Consider the following 18,950-nt stretch of genomic DNA (forward strand, 5'->3'; position numbering starts at 1 on the left):
AAAGCAGTCTTCGTCAAAGCCTGGGCGGGGGGAAGACCAGAGACTACAAGTCCCAGGGGGCGCTCGCGGGGCGTTCGCCTGGCGGCCGGTACGAAAGAGGAACCCGCCTAGTGTGTGGTGAGTGAAGGCCTTCGTCTGTCGTAGGTGGCTGCTGCAAGTACAAGATAAAGGCTCTGGATAGCCCAGACTCCAGGACTCATCCAAGGCCTAGCGGGACAGTGCCCACACTCTCTGCTGCCATTTTGTCAGTGATGAGGCGGTACGGATGGAGCCGGGAGTGGAGCATGGTGGTTGCGTGAATGGACAGATGGAGGGAGGGGAGGTTGAAAGGGAAAAATGGACCGCAAGGAGCACGGAGGTGCGCGGAGCGGAGCAGAACGTGGGAGATGTGGGACTTCCATTGGTCTGTTGGTGTCATGAAGTAGTCGAGGTCCTGCCCCGTGATGTGGTTCTTCTTGAGGACTTTGCTGTGAAAACCACTATATCAGCGTATTACATATATCAGCATATTACCAATCCTACCGCATTTTGGCTTTTGGCCTTTGCAGTTTCTCCACGCAACTGTATTCTTACTGAAATCTCAGTTCAGTAGGCCTATTAAATTTAAAGGTGTCGAACTTAGCCCAGCATTTTGTTTTTGTTGTTTTGGGAAAGGGTTTGGCCGCGTAGCTTCTAACTTGCGTCTATTGGCCCGTAATCTTGTTGGGTTTTCTTAGTATTACTGCAGTGTACAAAGAAGGCAAAACTGGGCTTTTAAAATTTTTTTTATTTTTATTTTTTTATTTAAATGTGTGTGTGTGTCCTATTACTTTCTCACATTTTTGGCCTGGCTGTACAGCCCTTGCTTCTCTACTACAGATTCTACAAGAAAGTCATGGCTTAGCTTCACCAGGTTGATCCAGTGTCACAAACATAGTTTGGTAACTATGTTAAAAGCCAGACAATAATTTGAGTCCGATTTTATTTTTAGAAGCTTGAAAAAGGAACTACAGATATAAATTATGCAGCAAGTTTTTTTTTTTTTTCCTTTCTCCCCTCTCACCTAATCCCCACCCCCTCCTCTCTCTCTATTTTCTTTCCTTTTTGAGACAGGCTGGCCTGGAACTCATTTTGTAGATCAGGCTGGGATCAAAGGCCCTATCGCTCTACTGATAGTTTCTTTTCTTGACTTCCATATCCTGACCTTAATAGTCTTCCCCAAAACAAAGCAAGCACATGTCTTGATGGGCTCAAATTCATCTTAAGTGAGCTCACTTGTCCACTAGCAGCATCTGTCATAACCTTTCTGAACTGGCTTGTGTTTGTTCTCCATATTAATTTGGATACATAAGGTAACTCATTTAAAGAACATTGCTATTAGGCAATGGTGGCACACATTCCCAGCATTCAGGAGGCAGAGACAGGCAAATCTCTTGAGTTCCAGGCTCCAGGATAGTCAGGGATGCATAGAAAAACCATGTGATAATGATGATGGTAAATATATTTTAGGGGCTGGAGAAAAATGGCTTAGTGGTTAAGAACAAGTATTCAACAAGAAAACCTGCGTTCCCATCCCAATGCCTGTGTCACCCAATCACCTGTAACTCCAACTTTAGGGTCCATTTCCTCCTTTTGGCCTCCACAGGCACCTGCATTTATGTTTATAAATATATACACCTGTAATTACCTAGTTAAGAGTAAATCTTTTTTAAAAATCCGACTACGTGCTGGAGAGATGACTCAGCAATTAAGAGTGCTTGCTGCTCTTGCAGAAGGTTAAGTTCTATAGGTGCCTAGGCTGATCTCAAACTCAGAAATCCTTCTCCCTGTGCCTCTGGGGGATTAAAAGCCTGTGCCACCACTCTTGGTGTTTTTTTTATATTGTATTTTTGTGACCTGTTGAATTCATTTAATGCTGTCTGTTGGAATGTTAACTGATCTTGTTAGCTTGATCTTAAACAAGTGCTGTAGCTTCAGTGAGCTCGTGTGCAATGGTTATATAATGTTTGCAAGATAGCAGTTTACAACATTATTCCCCATTCTCTGGCTTTTATATTTGTCCTCTCTTCCACAATCTTCCCAAGCCTTGGGGAGAGGAAGGTTGAAATAGATGTCCTGTTCAGAACTAAGCACACTTATTTTCAGTTTTCACCCACCAGATAAATTTACTTTTTTATATATCTATTTGTTAAGCCAGGATCTCACTATGTAGACAGGCTGGCCTCAAATTCATAGAGATCTTTCTGCTTCCACCTTGAAAATGCTGGGATTAAAGGTTTGTGCCATGGCTGGAGAGATGGCTCAGTGGTTAAGAGCACTGCTCTTCCAGAGGGGTCCTGAGTTCAAATTCCAGCAACCACATGGTGGCTCACAACCATCTGTAATGGCATCTGATGACCTCTTCCGGTGTGTCTGATAACAGCAATGGTGCACTCGTATACATTAAATAAATAATAAATAAATAAATAAATAAGGTGTGTGCCACTATGCCTGGCCTAGATTATCTTCTAAGAGACAATACAATAGTATGTAACATTTTAATCTTTGGCACATGTGAGTATATTAGGTCACTACCCAGGGCCAGAAGTATTCCATTCTTTTGATCTGGATGCTTGAGGGGGACAATTAGGATATTTTCCTTTCTAGTGTTACCAGGGAAATAAGAGGTAGTGCCTAGCCAATGTCAGGGAGAGATCTATCTTTAATGGTATCCAAGGCTACTGATCCTTGTGTAGCTACCTAATATAAAATATTGTAGAGGGCTGAGGATGGTGACCCACCTTTAATTCCAGCACCTGAGAAGCAGAGACAGGGGAATCTCTGTGAATTCTAGGCCAGCTGGTCTTCACAGCTAGTTCTATGACAGCCAGGATTAAACAGAGAGACCTATCTCCAAAACAAGAAAAATGGAGAGTAATAGAGGAAGACACACATTGTCTGTGTCTGAGCACCACATGAGCCATGGGAGAGTAAGCCTATACACACATACACACACATGCACCACACAAAATACCAAAATAAGGTGGAGAGTAATTAATGCTGACTTCTGGTGTACATACATTTCTAAACAAGTATATACATACACCACACACAATAGAAAAGTATGTATAGGACCCACATAGTAAAAGAAGAGAACTGATTCCCACAAGTTGTCTTCTGACCTCCATGCAAGGCACAGCAGGTGTGTATATATGACAAACAAATGATCAAAACCTTAAAACTTATATTCAGAGTAGCTGAACAAGTGATGGCTCAGTGGGTAAAGGGGTTTACAGCCAAGGCTGACAACCTGGATTTGATCTCTGGAACCCACATGGTAAAGAAGAGAATTAACTGTTCTCTGATCTCCATATACATGCTACAATATGTGTTTTATGGCATGTAGTGCATACTCATGTACACACAGAGATACACATAGTGAATAAGTACATATTACAGAACTGCCATATCTAATTAGAAGATAATCCAATTAAAACACATGTGTGACTAATGTCATGAAAAGATGCCAACCATTACTAGTCGGGAATGCTGATAACATAAGATATCACTGGGTGCATTCCCAGATATTGGTGAGGATGCAGCGCCTCATTTCTTCTGCTCTGCTGGTTGGAAAGAAAAGAGGTACTACTAAAAGCTTGACAGGTTAAACATACCTCAGATCCAACACAAATTCCTTGGTATTTACCTATGAGAAATAGAAATACAAATACAGGTTCACATAGTGTATGCTCAAGGCCCTGTGATTTCCAAAGTAGTAGAATCAGCCCAGGAACCTGTTAGCAGGGGATAGGTAAAAGAAATGAGATATAGCCTCATAATAATCACATAAATAGTAATGAACAGAACACACATAACAAAGTTCACCTAAAGATCGTTAGTGCTGAGTGAAAGCAACTATTTATATTGTATTCTCTATGTATAAGAAATTACAGACTGCTTTGCAGTGACAGGCTTGGTTGTTTGGGGCTGTGGGTTGAGGAAGTGGGGCTCATAGCCAGCTCCAATCCTGATAGCTTTTTTGCTGCAGTGGTGGCCTCATAGGGACACAGTTTTCCAGAGCCCCCAACTTATATAAGTAAATGTTATTGTGTGGAAATTATGCGTTAGTGCAGTTAATACATAACAAATGGCAGTGTTGACTAAAATGTTGGACTTTTTTCTTTGACTTAAGCTTAGGGATGCTCTTTTCAGAGAGAGCAGAAGGGTCTATTTAGCATCTGGGAGTTTTCCTCCAGGGCAGAGAAATATGGTTTATGGTGAGCAAATCTAAAATTCACAGAAAAGTTGAGATTTGATTATATGTAGAGGGGTGACTATGATATAAATATGTCTCTAAGAAGATTTCACATCTTAGAAGAGTTAAGTCAAGGACAGAATGTATTTTGAAACAGCATGCATTACTGAGACAAAGAAAAAAGCATGTACTAATGAGTGCCAAAAAGGCTCTGGATAAAGCTTCACAGAACTGCAGGCCTGAGCACCACCTCTTGCTCTTTGCCGTGTGGTCATTTCCTTGACAGTCCTGAGGCTTAAATCCAATATAAAGTGAATTACAGTACAAATTCCCACTTCCCCTGCTGATAGGACCACACAGACCTGTATCATCCTGAACCCCTAAGGGTCATGTGGACCCACATAATCCCTCAAGTGGAGCTTCCCACTGCCCTAGGCCAGAGAGTGTAATTCCTCATTTTTAGCTTCAAACTGAAACTTCTTTACATTCTCTTAGAATTTCTCTATCTAGGAAGCTCAGACTACTATTGTTCCAGAACTGGAGATGCCCAGCCTGCCTGCTATTTCAGTGCTTCAGTGGCCTCTGCTAAGTAAAAAGTCTTCATAGAGGTAACTTACCATCATCAGTCATCATCATTATTTTGAGACAAGATTTTGTGCTATCTCAGGTTGGTTTTGAATTTACTATGTAGCTATACTACCAAGTGTTTGGATTATGGGTGTAAATACCACACCAACTTATTTGCTAATGGAAATAAAGCTCTGGCTTTGTTTATGCTGTACAAGCACTTTACCAGCTGACCTACATCTTTAGTCTCTTAAGAGGTAACTTTGTTTTTTCAAAGTTTTATTTTCCTTTAATGTGATTGTTTTGCCTACATGCATGTCTGTGTACCACATGCATGCAGTACTCTCAGAGGCCTTACCCCTTGGAATTGAAATTACTGATAGCTGCTATGTAGATGATAGGAACTGAACCTAGGTCCTTTGGAAACACAGCCAGTGTTCTTAACCACTCAGCCATTTCTCCAGTTCAGGTTTTGTTTTTTTGAGAAACCCACTGTGAAGTTCTGGCTAGCCTGAAACCCACTAGATAGACCATACCATACCCAGTTAACTTTTTGTTGCAGTTATTTATTTGTTTGTTTTTCAAGATAGGGTTTCTCTTTGTAGCCCTGGCTGTTCTGGAACCTGCTCTGCAGATGAGGCTGATCTCAAACTCACAGAAATCTGCCTTCCTCTACCTCCTGTGTGTTGGGATTAAAGTCATGTACCACTACCACCTGTCCAAGTGTTTTGGTTCTTAAGAGATAACTTTATGGAAAAAATATATCTTAAATCTTATTTTGGACTGACTGATTTACAAATACTACCTTATGAGTTAACATAAGTTTGTTGTAAAAGAGATTTCAGGGAGAGAGAGACTGGAGACATGGCTTAGTGGTTAAGAGCACTTATTTTTTTCAAAGGACACAGGTTGGGTTTTTAGCAACCACATGCTAGCTCACAATTGTCTATGATTCCATTTTCAGGAATTTGATGCTCTCTTCTAGCCTCTGCAGGCGCTAAGCACACATGTGATGCATGTATATACATACAGTTAAAACATTCATATATATATATAAAACATAAAGTGATTTTTGAAAAAAATTAAAAGGGATGTGGATGTAGCTCAGTAACTTACCTAGTATGCACAAAGCCTTGGGTTCAATCCTCAATCCTGCATAAATCAAGCTTGATATTGCACATCTATAATCACAATATTCAGTGGTAGAAGCAGGAGATGGCTCAGCAGTTAAAAGCACTAGCTGCTCTTCCAGGGGACCTGTGTTCTATTCCCAGCACCCACAGGGCAGCTTGTAGCTTGCAATTGTAACGGTTGTAATCTGTAACTCTAATTTCAGTAGACCTGACGACTTTTCTGGCCATTGCAGGTGCCAGGCCTGGTCATGGTACACAGACATATATGCAAACAAATACCATATATGTAAGAATTTTTCAAAAGTTAAAAAAAATTAGTATTGTTACAGATTGGGTTCAAAGTCAACCAAGGAATATATGAAACCCTTAACGACAGGAAAATTATTAAAACTGTATACATGATATTACCTCAAGGCTTTGAGGTAGGTGCATGTTTTCCTCTATATGCCAACAATAAGGTATATAAGCACTAAGGCAGCAGTTTGCAGGCACCAAGTATTCTAAAGTTTAAATCTTGCAATATTTTGCTCTTTTTTGGTCTCCAGATCCTTCCTCTTGTGACTGCACTTTTTGTTTATTTGGTGCCTGTCTTCTTTTATTTTTTAATATTTATTTATTTTTATTTATATGACTACACTGCAGCTATCTTCAGACACATGCCAGAAGAGGGCATGGGATTCTGTTACAGATGGTTGTGAGCCACCATGTGGTTGCTGGGGAATTGAACTCAGGACCTGTGGAAGAGCAGTTAGTGAGCCAGCCCTGCCTCTGTCTCCTGAGTGCTTGGATTAAAGAAGTGTGCCACCATGCCTGGCTTGTGCCTGTACATTTTTAGGCATGGGTATTACTCTGGACCAAGGTTTTACATCTTGTTTCCCTAAGTTCATAAAGGCAGAATATTGTATCACTGAGAATTCCCAATGAACCCATGTTACCCCAAACCCCTAGCTAGCTACCCACCCAGAAGGAAACTAAATTTTGTTAGTAGTGCTTGACATTCTCTCACTAGGAGAAGTATATGTCTACATCCTGGGAAATGAGAGCTTACAGTGGTTTTGCTTTCAGAAACCTGAAAACATGTTGTTTTTAAAAGGAGCACCAGGTCATCCCTCGAAATCAAGGCCTTGCCCACCTTCCTTGATTCCTGAGTTTTGAGTTAAAACTACAATGGTCGGGCCTATGAGTTCCCCATAGTCCTGTCTATGTTGACAGCTGATCCCCAGGTGGTGAGGAGCTGGTATCTGTAGCTCTCATCTGGGAGGGACAGGTAAGGGTACTTTGACTACATATAGCTTCCCTAAAAAGCTACCCACCCTTTCCATTAAAGCCTTCCTCTCCCTGCCTTGGTCCTGTCCTCCCAGTTATGTCCCTCTCAGCTCCATCCACCCTTACTAGTACCTCCTCCTTACATACACACTGTTCTGTCTTGCAGATTTCCCTGCCAGCTCCTCAGCATGGCACTGCAGTGTCTCATGCTCCTGACTGGTCTTCTGATGGGAGGCATGAGCAAGTCCACAGAAAGCAAGGTAGGTAATCCTGTACCCAGTGGCAAGTTGAAGCCTCCTCATAAGTAATGGATCTTTATCACATAAAAATTTCAGTCTTTGAACTTAGGGTTCACTAAGGTAACTAGGGTTAGCCTAACCCTGGTAGAATCCCCTTGGAGTCTACTGCTAGGATTAGAAATACCTGAAATTTACATATCACCTGTTTTGTTCTGCTTTCTAGCAGTTACTTTGCCAGACCTACTTATTGCTATAACTGACTTACAGTCTCTGCAGAGTCACTCTCAGAGCTGCTTGCTCAGGTGTTGCTTGTTTACCCAGGAGAGCTCATGACTAGGCAAACATGGTCAGGCATCTTAGCTCTCACCAGAAGTAATTGAACAAAGCCAGTGACACTCCAGTGGGTGAGCTTTGGTATCTTTAATGGGGATGCGAGGATTTGGGATGATGGTATGGGGAATTCCTTACTAACTTGGCCAAGGGTAATGAAAAGGATGGCTTGTGCACTGGGCCTTGATCTTTCCCATGCTGTGTCCCTGTTATCCTCTAGACACTCCTTTCTAGTAACCAAGCTCAGGTCACAAAAACAAGTGCTAGGCATGGTCGTACAGATCTGTAGTCCTATCCCACAGGAGTCTGAGACAGTAGGACTGGCCTACATAATGGATACTTGGCTGTCTAGCTGTCTGGCTTTTTTTTTTTTTTTTTTTTTTTTTTGAGATAGGGTTTCTGTCCTGAAACTCTGAAACTTGCTCTGTAGACTAGGCTAACCTCAAACTCAGAGATCTGGAATATTGGAATTTGAAGACATGCCACCACCTAACAGGAACCTTGTCTTAAACAAAACTAAACAGGGTCAACAGGATGTCTTGGTAGGTCAGGGCACATGATGCCAAGCCTGATGAGTTTGGTCCCTGGGGCCCAGAGTTAAAGGATTCCCAAATGTTGTCCTCTGACCTTCATGTCCATGCCCCTACTCATGTATATACATGATAATAAAAATGAAACATCTGAGTATCATGGCATACACCTTTAATCCTAGCACTTGGTAGGCAGAGGCAGGTGGATCTCTTATGAGTTTGAAGCCATCCTGGTCTACACAGCGATTTCCAGGACAGCCAAAGCTATATAATGAAAGAAATCCTGTTTCAAAATAAAACAATAATAATAAGTTTTACATTTCTTGAGGGTTTCTATAAAGAAATAGGGACACCTGTATATTTATGTTGGGGTTTGGGAAAGAGGGATGCTTCTAAGAAAGTGTTATTGGACAGAGGGTATGATCTGGTCATTAACTAGGGACCTAACCAGGTTGCTGTTCAGATTCTTGTCCTTATGGCTTCAGAGACCAGGGCTTTCCCTATCAATACAGGGAGGGTACCGCTCTATGAGTGCCTTAGTCTGTCCTTGCAGGTAAAGGGCAGGAGATAATCAAGCTCTTTCCAATGTCTAAATATTCTATTTTAGGGTGGTTTGTTCTGTTCCACACCATGCCAGGCTGTCCAAGGCCTAGACCCTAGGCCAGTTTATATAAATTTATTAATCCCTTGCAGGCCTTTAGGAGACTGGGTAGCTGGTGTTGGAAACACCTGGTCAGATTCTAGCCTTATACTTGGTGGCTCATTGGTCATAGACTTTGCACAGTCTAGACTTGGAACCAGTGGGAGAACCTGTTGGGTAGTGATTCATATGACATAACAGGAATGTAGTCCAGATGCTTGTATATAGAAAGGTAGGTAATTCCAACCAGTTTGTACTAATAATTCCCAGGTTTTATCTCTGTGTCTAGGGCTGGAGTTTTCCCTGTACTCTGCCAACATAGGCTGCAGTAGGAGTAGAGTAGGAATACTCACTTATTGAAGGGATGTCACTTGACTGACCCTAGAGAATTTGAGGGTTATGGGTGATGAGACAGATAATGCCCTGTTAAGACCAGTGTTGTCCTTGACATGAGCTAGGTACTTACCAACTTGTCTCACTGATGTCTCTCCTTTAGGCCCAGCAACTTGAGTGTTGTGTGGATGTGGTAGACTTCAATACTACTTGCCTAGGTTCAGGTCTCTGTGGCCCAGGTAAGCATCATGGTTGCAAGTATATAGCAGGCCATTCACCACACCACCAGCATTCCTGGGTGTTTTTTACTCCTAAGTGACATGACAGCTGGGAGGATGGAAGAACTTGGGGTAGCATAGGCTATGGTATTGTGCAAAGAAGGCCTACTACCTGGTCACTCTTCTTGAACAACCTAGCCACACCTTTGTCTAGTTCATGCAAGAACCCTGTGGGGGACTGTTGTTCTACAAAGGGTTAAGAGCACAGAGAGGAGAAGGTGAAAAGGAGGAAAAGGAGGGGGAAGCAGTACAGGGTTCAGAGGAGACTAAGCCAGGACAGTGCTTTCAGGAACTCAGCAGCTTTTGGAGATATCTTTTTTAAAGATTTGTTTATTTTTATTTTATGTGTGAGTGTTTACCCATGTGTGTGTGTGTGTGTGTGTGTGTGTGTGTGTGTTTGTGTGTGTGTGTCTGTGTGTGTGTGTGTGTACATGTGTATAAATGTAAGTACATATGTATGTATATATGTGCACCACATGCATGCCTGCTACCCTCAAAGACCAGAAGAAGGTATAAGATCTTCTAGACTTGAGTTATGGATGACTGTGACTCTATATGGATACTGGGAATCAAACCCAAGTTTTCTTTGGGAATAGCAAGTGCACTTAACTGCCCAGCCATCTCTCCAACACCTCATGGGGTATTTTGACCCTGGAATATCCAGCAATGTTTGAACACATTTTTGGTCATCACAGCTTTGGCTAAATGAGTTCAGGATGATGCTTCTAGCATCTGGAGGTGGAGGCCAGAGTTCCATTCACTAGTCTCAGTGCACAGTGTACTCCACTACAGAGGACAATCCAGCCTCAGTGTCAGCATGCCAAAGGTGGAGTCCTGAACCACAAAAGATTCTAGGAGGCTATGAAGGTAGGACTTTCAGAAACTAGCTAACAAAATTTAGAGCTGGTGAGAGAAAGCAAATAGGTGCATCCAGGAGAGGAAAACCCAAGTGAGATGTCAAAGCCACCCACTATCTTGATCTGTCCTGAGGCAAGACTCTGGACTGTTACTTGTTTTAAACTAGAAAGACCCAAACCTATCCCTTTATCTGTCAAGGAGCACTCCTTGGCACCTGTCTTGAGTTCCACTGACTCTTTGGCCGTCCACTTTCCCTACATATAATTTAACAATCCAGCAGCAGCCCTTGATAGAGTCAGTTGCATCTCAACACAGGAAGTTGGTAAAAGGGATGGTTCTCGGGATGATTTCGCTTTTTTGTTTGTTTGTTTTGTTTTTTTACCACCAGTTCTCACTGTGTAGCTCTGGCTGGCCTGGATCTCCTAGAGAACCACCTGCCTTTGTCTCCCAAGGGCTGGAATTGAAAGCATGTACTATTACACCTGTTGAGAATCTCACTTTTTATACTAGGTTTTGTACTGAGGACAGCATGTTCCTTGGTCTTGCCTTTAGTAGACACACATACCTCCAAAAAGATCTACTCATGCCATGAATTGATGAGAGGAGGAAAGTTAGACCACTATAGGAGACATGTTCCTCATTTTATGATTCCATGTTTGAGCAGGACTCTTCCACACAAGTAGAACTGAACAGTTGGACTTTGTTCCTTTGTTGTCATTTGCCCACAGCATTGTTAGAGCTAGAATGGACTGATGCCCCTCTTAGACCACTTATTCATTGTTCTTGATATTATCTCTGCCAACACAGAAAGGCTTCTGTCTCATCTTAACCCATCTGTTCAGATCAGAAGTGGTAACATTCATTAATAAGGTTCAGTGACCCATGGTTTAGCTCTATATACTGCTCAATATCCAACTTTGGCTTCTAGTACCCAGTCAACATATATAAAATATATCTGCTCATCTTCTGTATTGGGGATGTTAGAAGTAAAGGCATAAGATGGTGTTCAGAATGCCCTCACCTGAGGAGAAACATTTATTCACAAATCACTAGCCAGTACAGGCTGGGTCACTTCAAGCATGAAGGTATAACTTTGGTCAGTACCAATCTGGGATAGTAATGGTACAGGGACAACAAACCTATGTACACCTGCCCCATGTAGAGACCTAAATAAGGGCACACTGCCATACTTAGAGCTACACCTATATAAGGTAGGTAACTACCTTGTATCCTGTAGGAAGTGGTTCTGGTGGATAGTTAAGACCTTCAAATAGTACCTATTAATTTTAGGTTTCTGTCCCAAGCACTTTTAAATAGTCTCCTGAGACATCCAGTAAAATAAATGGCTTAGGGACAGACATCCACAGGAACTTGGTTGAGAGTAGTATGCTTCCTGTTGAGTTTACTTCTTTTTCTGGGATTGGAGCTTGTGCTTCCACTGACTTCCACAACATGTTTGTGTTCTTAAGTTGAAAATTACCAGTTGGCAATACAGAAAAACTTACAGAAGACAATGAGATGACCTTGACTTTCTTTGGCTGAAAAATTCTGTCTCCTCCTGGTGCAGGTTGCTACAGGCACTGGAATGCAGATGGGAGTGCTAGCTGTGTCCGGTGCTGGAATGGGACCCTCCCGACATACAATGGCTCTGAGTGCAGAATTCGTATGTCTTCTCCAAGCTATCTGCCCCAGTTCCTACATACTTCACAGGGGTCTTCCTGTCCAATTTGGGGAGAAACCAAGGGAACCACTGCACTTTTCTTCTCCAACCCCAAAGACAATACTCACCTTTATCAGTGAGCAGCCCCTTCAATCCCTCCTTGAGTGTTCTGTTTACTGAGGATAGCTGTGGGAGTGAACTGTTCCTTGCTTTCTCATCTCTAACTAAGATGTCCCTTTAGGACTGTATGTGGAGGCCTCAGTAGGGTCCCAGGCATGGCCCAGGCCTCCCCTCAGTTCTGCTCTCCCACAGTCACTGGCCGGGGCATGCAGTTTCCCATGAACAGAAGCACAGGGACCCCTGGACAACCACATTTTGGTAAGTCTCTTAGCTCATAAGTCCAGAACTGTGGCTCTGACTGTGACCTGGGGCTGAGGCTGGGGCACATCTCCAATGCCAGTCCTCAAGTCATATATTTTCTGTAATGAACTCTGGTTAAGGAAGAGGTCTGGAGAGAGTCCAGCATCATTTAGCTTGAGTATGGGCATGTTGGGATGGCATGGGTAGAAGATATTTCATGGTTTCCAAAGAGCTTCAGTTATTTACTAGCAGCCCTCACTGCTACACACTTATGCTTAGCCTTTGCCTCATTCTATATTCACTGTGACTCCTAGGCCCTGAGGATTGCATTGTCCCATCCCAACTTGCCCTTGGAGGATGTAGGCCTCAGATGAGACTACTAACACATAGGTCTAGCTCCTGCTCTGTTTTCAAGGAAGGGGCATGCCCTATCACATGATACTTGTATCTCCAAAGCCTTCAAGCTAACCTTAAATGAAGGCCTAGGGAATAAAGGGTGGAGGGATGTGTTTGGGTTAGCAGTGTGATCAGGCAGGCAAGAGAAGGGTCTGAGCCTAGTGCTGTTCAAGAGATTATGCCCAAGGCAGAGGAGCCTCATATGTCAGGGAGCTAGACTAAGCTCCAATAGAAGACTGCCTCTTCTGAGGTAATGGAGTCACTGTAAGGGCATATCACTCTAACCTGGGCTCATCCTTCAGCAGTAATGGACAGCAATTCCCATAGCTGGCAGTTATATTGTTCTGTCAACTACCAGTTTCTTAGTATGTCTTGACCCCCAAACAAATGGAGATAAGCAAAAGGTAACTGCATGTATCAGAAAGCAGGTCCAGTAGAAGTGCCTGCTGCCAACGCTGGAGACTGTGACTGTCACTCCAAGAGGCTGAGACCAGTCTAATGGAGAGAGCCTAGGACCTGATATTTCTGGAGCCTAAAATTATCCTGGGCCAGGAAGAGAGTGGGCAATATGACAATCTTTGTCTTGTGGCTAGATGTGTTGGGCTCATGGAGGAGCCTGAGTACAGAGCCCATACTCTGGCCTGTGGCTGGCACCTAGTAGGGGCTTAGGTATGTCTGGGGAATGGGGAGCCACAGGGGTTAAGCAAGGAGCACTGGATATCTATTCCCCTAAACCAAGGCTCTCCTGGCAGCTGTTGGTTTGTCTGCAGGGGGTCCTCATGTGGCAGCTTCTCTCTTCCTGGGGACACTCTTCATCAGCACAGGCCTCATCCTCTCTGTGGCTGGGTTCTTCTACCTCAAGCGCTCCAGTAAGCTTCCTGAAGTTTTCTACAGGAGAAACAGAGGTACTTGCCACTATGGCTGAATTTCTACCTAGCTTCACAGGTACTATCCAGAGTCTGACCCACTCAGGGCCTAGAGGGTCCCCAACAGGTACAGAGCAGGTACAGGGACTTTACTGTTCCTGGATACCACTGTGCTCACACTCATCAACACAGAGTTGATAATAGTCTTTGGATGCTATTACAGCTGAGGATGTGAGGCTGGGCCCTGCTGTTTACAGTTCCCCAGGTAAGAAATGTGGCTGAGCAGCTGTCAAGGCTCAGAGTGCTCAGGGCACTCAGAGCTGAGGCAGCTGCTGGGCAGCAGAGTGACACTCCATTTTCTTCCCCAGCCCCTGTCCCGCAGCCTGGTGAAACAGTAAGTAACCTATCCAACTAGGCTGAGAACCTGGGTTGTGTGTACCTGTTCCAGGCCATCCAAGTCTCACTCTGCCTTTCTCTTTTCAAGGCTGCAATGGTCCCCCTGCCACAGTCTTCAGGTACAGGCTGCAGCATGTTATGGGAGTTGGGTGGAAGGGTCTTACTGTGGGCCATCTTCAAAGCCTATTCTATGGTTTTATCTCCACATATAAACACATTCTACCTACCTTCACACATTCTAAGTAGACTGCTACATAGGCAGGGAAAAGGACAGGTGTTCAGCAGGCACTATTCTCCTTTCTTACCAACCACATGGTTTCCATGCTGTTTTCTCAGCACAGGGCCATACTCCCTGCTTCTCTAGCCATGTTGAGGTCTAGCTCTGCTTGAGAGTTGCAAGAAACAGGTCAGTTCTTGAGCTTTTCCCTGGCAGGCCTATCTAAGCATTTGTAACCCAGTGTATAGAAGAGGCATGAGCAGAGAGGTTCCACCACTACAAGCCCCAGAGCAGATTTACTTAACTTCTTTCCTGTCCTCATTGTCTTCCTTGTGTAGTGGTCTAGGATAGAGAGCCAGTGACACTATTTCTCTCTGTTGAAGATAAAGTAGATCCTTGATGAATTTAGACATATCCTTGTTCCAATTAATACCTGTCTCAAGTTCTCCAAAGGTCCCTGAGGACCTTACAGGTGCTTTTAGAGCTCTGTGGCTAATTAGTGACTATGAAGCAAAATACACATCCTGGCCACTGTAATAAAACTGTATCCCTTGATAGTTCTTGGAGCAAATGTGGGGGATGAGAGAGAGATGCATTTCAAGGCCTGATGGATGGGGAACCCCTCGTGTTTCTTCCAGCTCCTAGTATCTTATTCCTCCTGTGGCTAGTGGCCAAATCAGACATGTCTCTCTTTCCCTCTGAAGAGGATACTAGTCATTGGGTTCAAAGCCTATCTAATTAATCTAGGGTGATCTTACCTCCTATCCAAATAGAATCTGCACAGACCTTTTTTCAAATAAAGGTTATGTTCATAGGCTTCAAAGCTCCAGGTGCAGTCCTGTCTTCAAAGGGTGCTGTCTAACTCCCTGTAGTGCATAATGCAAGTATGAACTATGCTTTTGTTTTGAGGAATAGCTGGACTCTAATACAGTCCCAGGGGTGTGGGGTGTGTGTGTGTGTTGGGGGGATGGGGGGTTCTGATAGAAAATAGCTGAGCTCATGGGAATCTCCATTAGAAGAAACTGCCTTTGTGCAAGTACAGCCTTATGAGCATCACTTTCTTGTTAGAATAAACACCATACTTGGGCTTTGTACCCTGTGGCTGTCCAATATTCTCCTGAGAACCAACAGTGCAGGCAAAGACCTGAACTTACCTATCTCTGACTCAGCTTGTCTTTGACCCCCATTTCAGTGAGGAAGCCAAGATACATCAGGCGTGAGCAGCACCCAGACAAGAATAGGGATCCTTCTGCCTTCTCTACAGTGGAGGCCCACATCAGCAACGTCTGACCTAGAGCCTAGAGGTCAACTGAGACTTCACAATACAGCAGTGGAGGCCTGGGGCTTAAGATATGCCAGAATTGACTCCCAATGACAGACACGTACAAATGCTAGGGGGATGCTAACCTCCATGCCATGAGATCGTCACTGTGTGGTTTAACGGGAATACCATCTGTGAGACCTGAGGACTCAAGAACAAGTCATGTGGGGTCTGTGCCCTTAGGAGTAACAGCATCTGTAACAGCTATAACACAGGCCTGATCCAAATGATCAAAACTTCTGGAGCCCATAGTAGACAGGACTCTCTCCATCACCACCAAGTTAAGAAGAGTGAAACCAAGGTTCCAACAGTGGAGAAAATACAACCTGGAAACTGGTACCAGAAATAGGTTGCTCTAGTGTCAGCCTGCTAATTTAGCTGCTGACCTTTCAAGGCACATATTTCTCAGAGTTGCAGAATTGAGTGTCCTAGGTTTTTGATTCCAGAAGCCAGCAGAACTTTGTCTCCAAGGGATAGACTCCCATCCAGCTACCTTTCAGGCTGAACACTCAAAATGTTTACCTATGGGGCCTCCATCTCTGAACACTTCAGGTCACTTGTCCCATTGGACTTGTGAGGTCATGCTGGTCAGCAGTCCTGTTTTTGCTGTTTCAAAACTTTAGAAGTTATGTTTGTGAGCTGCTAGTGTGGCCGGTAACATTGGCCATGTGCTCCTGTAGAAGACGGTGCCCTCATTACCAGTGCCACCCTCCATGTATGGTCCAAAGGTGTCTAGCATCTTCTTCAGCATTGGGCACACATCTGATGTTACAGTGTTACAAGCTTGCTTTCCCAGACTTGAACCAGTGGCTCAAGTAGCAGCAGCAATTTAAAGTTGGGCCAATTAAATTTGACTAGATCTTCTCTCCTCTAGCTTTATTATCTCAAGAATCATCTGTTTAGTGTGTGGGAACTAACTATCCCATTGCCATGTTCAGGGGACAAGGAGTCAGGGAGGGGAAGAGGAACCCCTCAACAGGATCTAGTACCTGCTGTTGTCTAGTGGGACTGGCAGTCCAGCACATCCCATCCCCTCATGTTTCCTTGGCCAGAATCACATGTAGCCCCTCCCATTTCAAGATACTGTTTTGCGTGAAGAGATTACTCAGCTCCTTAGGACTTGAGGTAGAAGGTGCCAATCAAGCATGGCCTGATTCTTCAGATAAGACTACATGTATCACTAGGTGTTGAGGGGCCACTGACAGTTTATAGATCTAACTCACCTGTGGGGAAAGCAGAACCCTCTACCTGGCCACCTGAGTCCATTTTAGTAGTCCCACTCAAAGCCCCATGTAGATGTGTAGATGTTTGTCTGCTGACTAGAGATAGAACTGGGTAAGGAGTGCCAAATGAGGGCATAGGGATTCTAATCTTGCCAGGTAGTTTGAATAAGAATGCCTACCCGGTGCCCCCTAGGCTTATATACTTGAATGCTTAGTCATCAGGGAATGGTACTACTCGAGAGGGATTAGGAGGTGTAGCCTTATTAGAGGTAGTGTGTCTCTGGGAGTGGGCATTGGGGTCTCAAAAACTCAAGCCAGGCCCCGGTGGCTTTCTTTTCCTGCTGCCTGTGGATTTGGATGTAGAACTCTCAGCTCCTTTTCCAGCACCATGTCTGCCTATGTGGTACCATGCTTCCTGCCATTCTGATAATGGACTAAACCTCTAAAACAGTAAACAAACCCCAATTAAATACTTTCTTTTATAAGAGTTGCTGAGGTTATGATATCTCTTCACGGCAATAGAACACTTACTAAGACACTGCCCTTGCTTTGTAACTTCTGTAGATCTCCCTATGCACTGACTAAAGGGCTGTGGCCAGAGACATCTGTTGAAACCTCAAATGAGTTTCTTGCCTGTGGCATCCAAAGAACATCCCTCTGCCCTTGGCCATATTTCAGAAAAGTGCTAGGGAGTAAGAACCTGCCAGGCTAAGATGTAGGTTTCCAGGCCCAGATCCTTTGTTCTGAGACCAATGACCTTGCCCTGGGATCAGGATGCAGAGTAGTATAAGCTACAGGATGGAATCCGACCAAGTATCCTTTTGTTCAGCAGCTTGGCACTCTAGGGCCTACAGCAGCATTGGATGCTCTATCCAGCATGAAGTACCCTAAGGTTTAGCGTTGCCCTGGATGATTTCTAATGAAAAGTGGAAAGGGACATTGGCAGCAACAAGGGAAGGCAGCATGATAAAGTGGCTGTCACTCTGGCTTCCTGGGGTCACAGGTAATTCCTTTCTCAGCTGAGTAGCATGTGCCCAGACACTCCAAAGTGGAAACCCCAGATTATTATAGCCACCTCCATGTGTCACCCATCCCCTACCCCTCCACTTTCTGCTCTCCACAGCTTCATTCCTTTGTGCACTCGCTAGTTCTTATTGGGCAGCACTGGAAGTGTTCCAAAGCCAGCCCATTAAGGATAGGTGGGACAAAAAGGATTAACAACAGCATTAGGAGGTGGGCCAGACCAGGGATCAGAAGAGTGATAGGACATGGTTGGGGCTGCTTGGTCATGAGCACAGGAAGAACTGAGAGAACAAACCATCAGGTGGTAGTTCTAAACAAGAGGCTTTCTATAGGTCTGGGTCTTGTCCTCACTGCTGGGTGCAGAAGGAAATTGCTGGTTAGGCCACCTTATGTCCCAACAGTATGAGCCCCCAAAAATGGAGCAAAATACTGAGTGTAGAGGCTCATGCCCAATATTTTAATTCCAGCACTGGGAGGCAGAAACAGGCAGATCTTTTGAGTTTAAGTCTAGTCTGTTCTACAGAGTTCCAGGACAGCCAAAACTGTTACACAAACTGTCTGGGGGTGGGGGTGGATATCAAACCCAGGGGCACCTCCCAAAGTCTACCTGTTCCATCCCAGCACACACTGTGGGAAACTAGTTTCTATTCATCTGGCAGCTGATGCCTTAGGAGAAATTCTGGCCATAGGGCAACCAGTACCAAATGAGAATGTGCAATCAACCTTTTATGTCCATTGTTTGGGGGATAGCAGAATGATCAGAGATGACAAGCACCAGGTAGACAGAGATAGATGAGTGGTGGGTTTAGACTGAAAGCTAAGAAAAGTCTTAGTCCTAAATAATCTCACTTACTTGCTATACCTTGTCTCCCAACTGCACCACCATGGACTTGTAGCCAGGTCCATAATAACCTTGGTAGTAGTGAGAACTATAGTCCAGGTAAGGGTGACGTTATTACTGAGAAGGTATGACCACGTTGACACAAGGATGGAGGCTCACAGTCAGAGCCCTTAGGGCTCTAGGGCCAATAGGCAATAAATAAAGAGGGCCTTGTGGGCACATGCTAACACAAATGAATATCTATGCTCAATGGTAATACT

The 18,950-nt window shown here is 44.1% G+C and overlaps 1 protein-coding gene across 1 annotated transcript; it reads left to right on the forward strand.

The window, feature by feature from the left end:
• Positions 1 to 128: 128 nt before the first annotated feature.
• On the forward strand, positions 129 to 17,280 carry LOC308424637 (uncharacterized protein C1orf159). Its single transcript, XM_080921707.1, has 10 exons — positions 129 to 259; positions 4,709 to 4,821; positions 7,346 to 7,439; positions 9,415 to 9,490; positions 11,955 to 12,050; positions 12,360 to 12,425; positions 13,574 to 13,708; positions 14,038 to 14,063; positions 14,154 to 14,184; positions 15,475 to 17,280. Exons 3-10 carry the CDS (start codon positions 7,368 to 7,370, stop codon positions 15,570 to 15,572), a joined length of 600 nt encoding a protein of 199 aa, XP_080777833.1. The 5' UTR covers positions 129 to 259; positions 4,709 to 4,821; positions 7,346 to 7,367; the 3' UTR covers positions 15,573 to 17,280.
• Positions 17,281 to 18,950: the final 1,670 nt, after the last annotated feature.

Source organism: Micromys minutus (assembly GCF_963924665.1).
Source record: "Micromys minutus genome assembly, chromosome: 9".
Classification (NCBI taxonomy): Eukaryota; Metazoa; Chordata; class Mammalia; order Rodentia; family Muridae; genus Micromys; species Micromys minutus.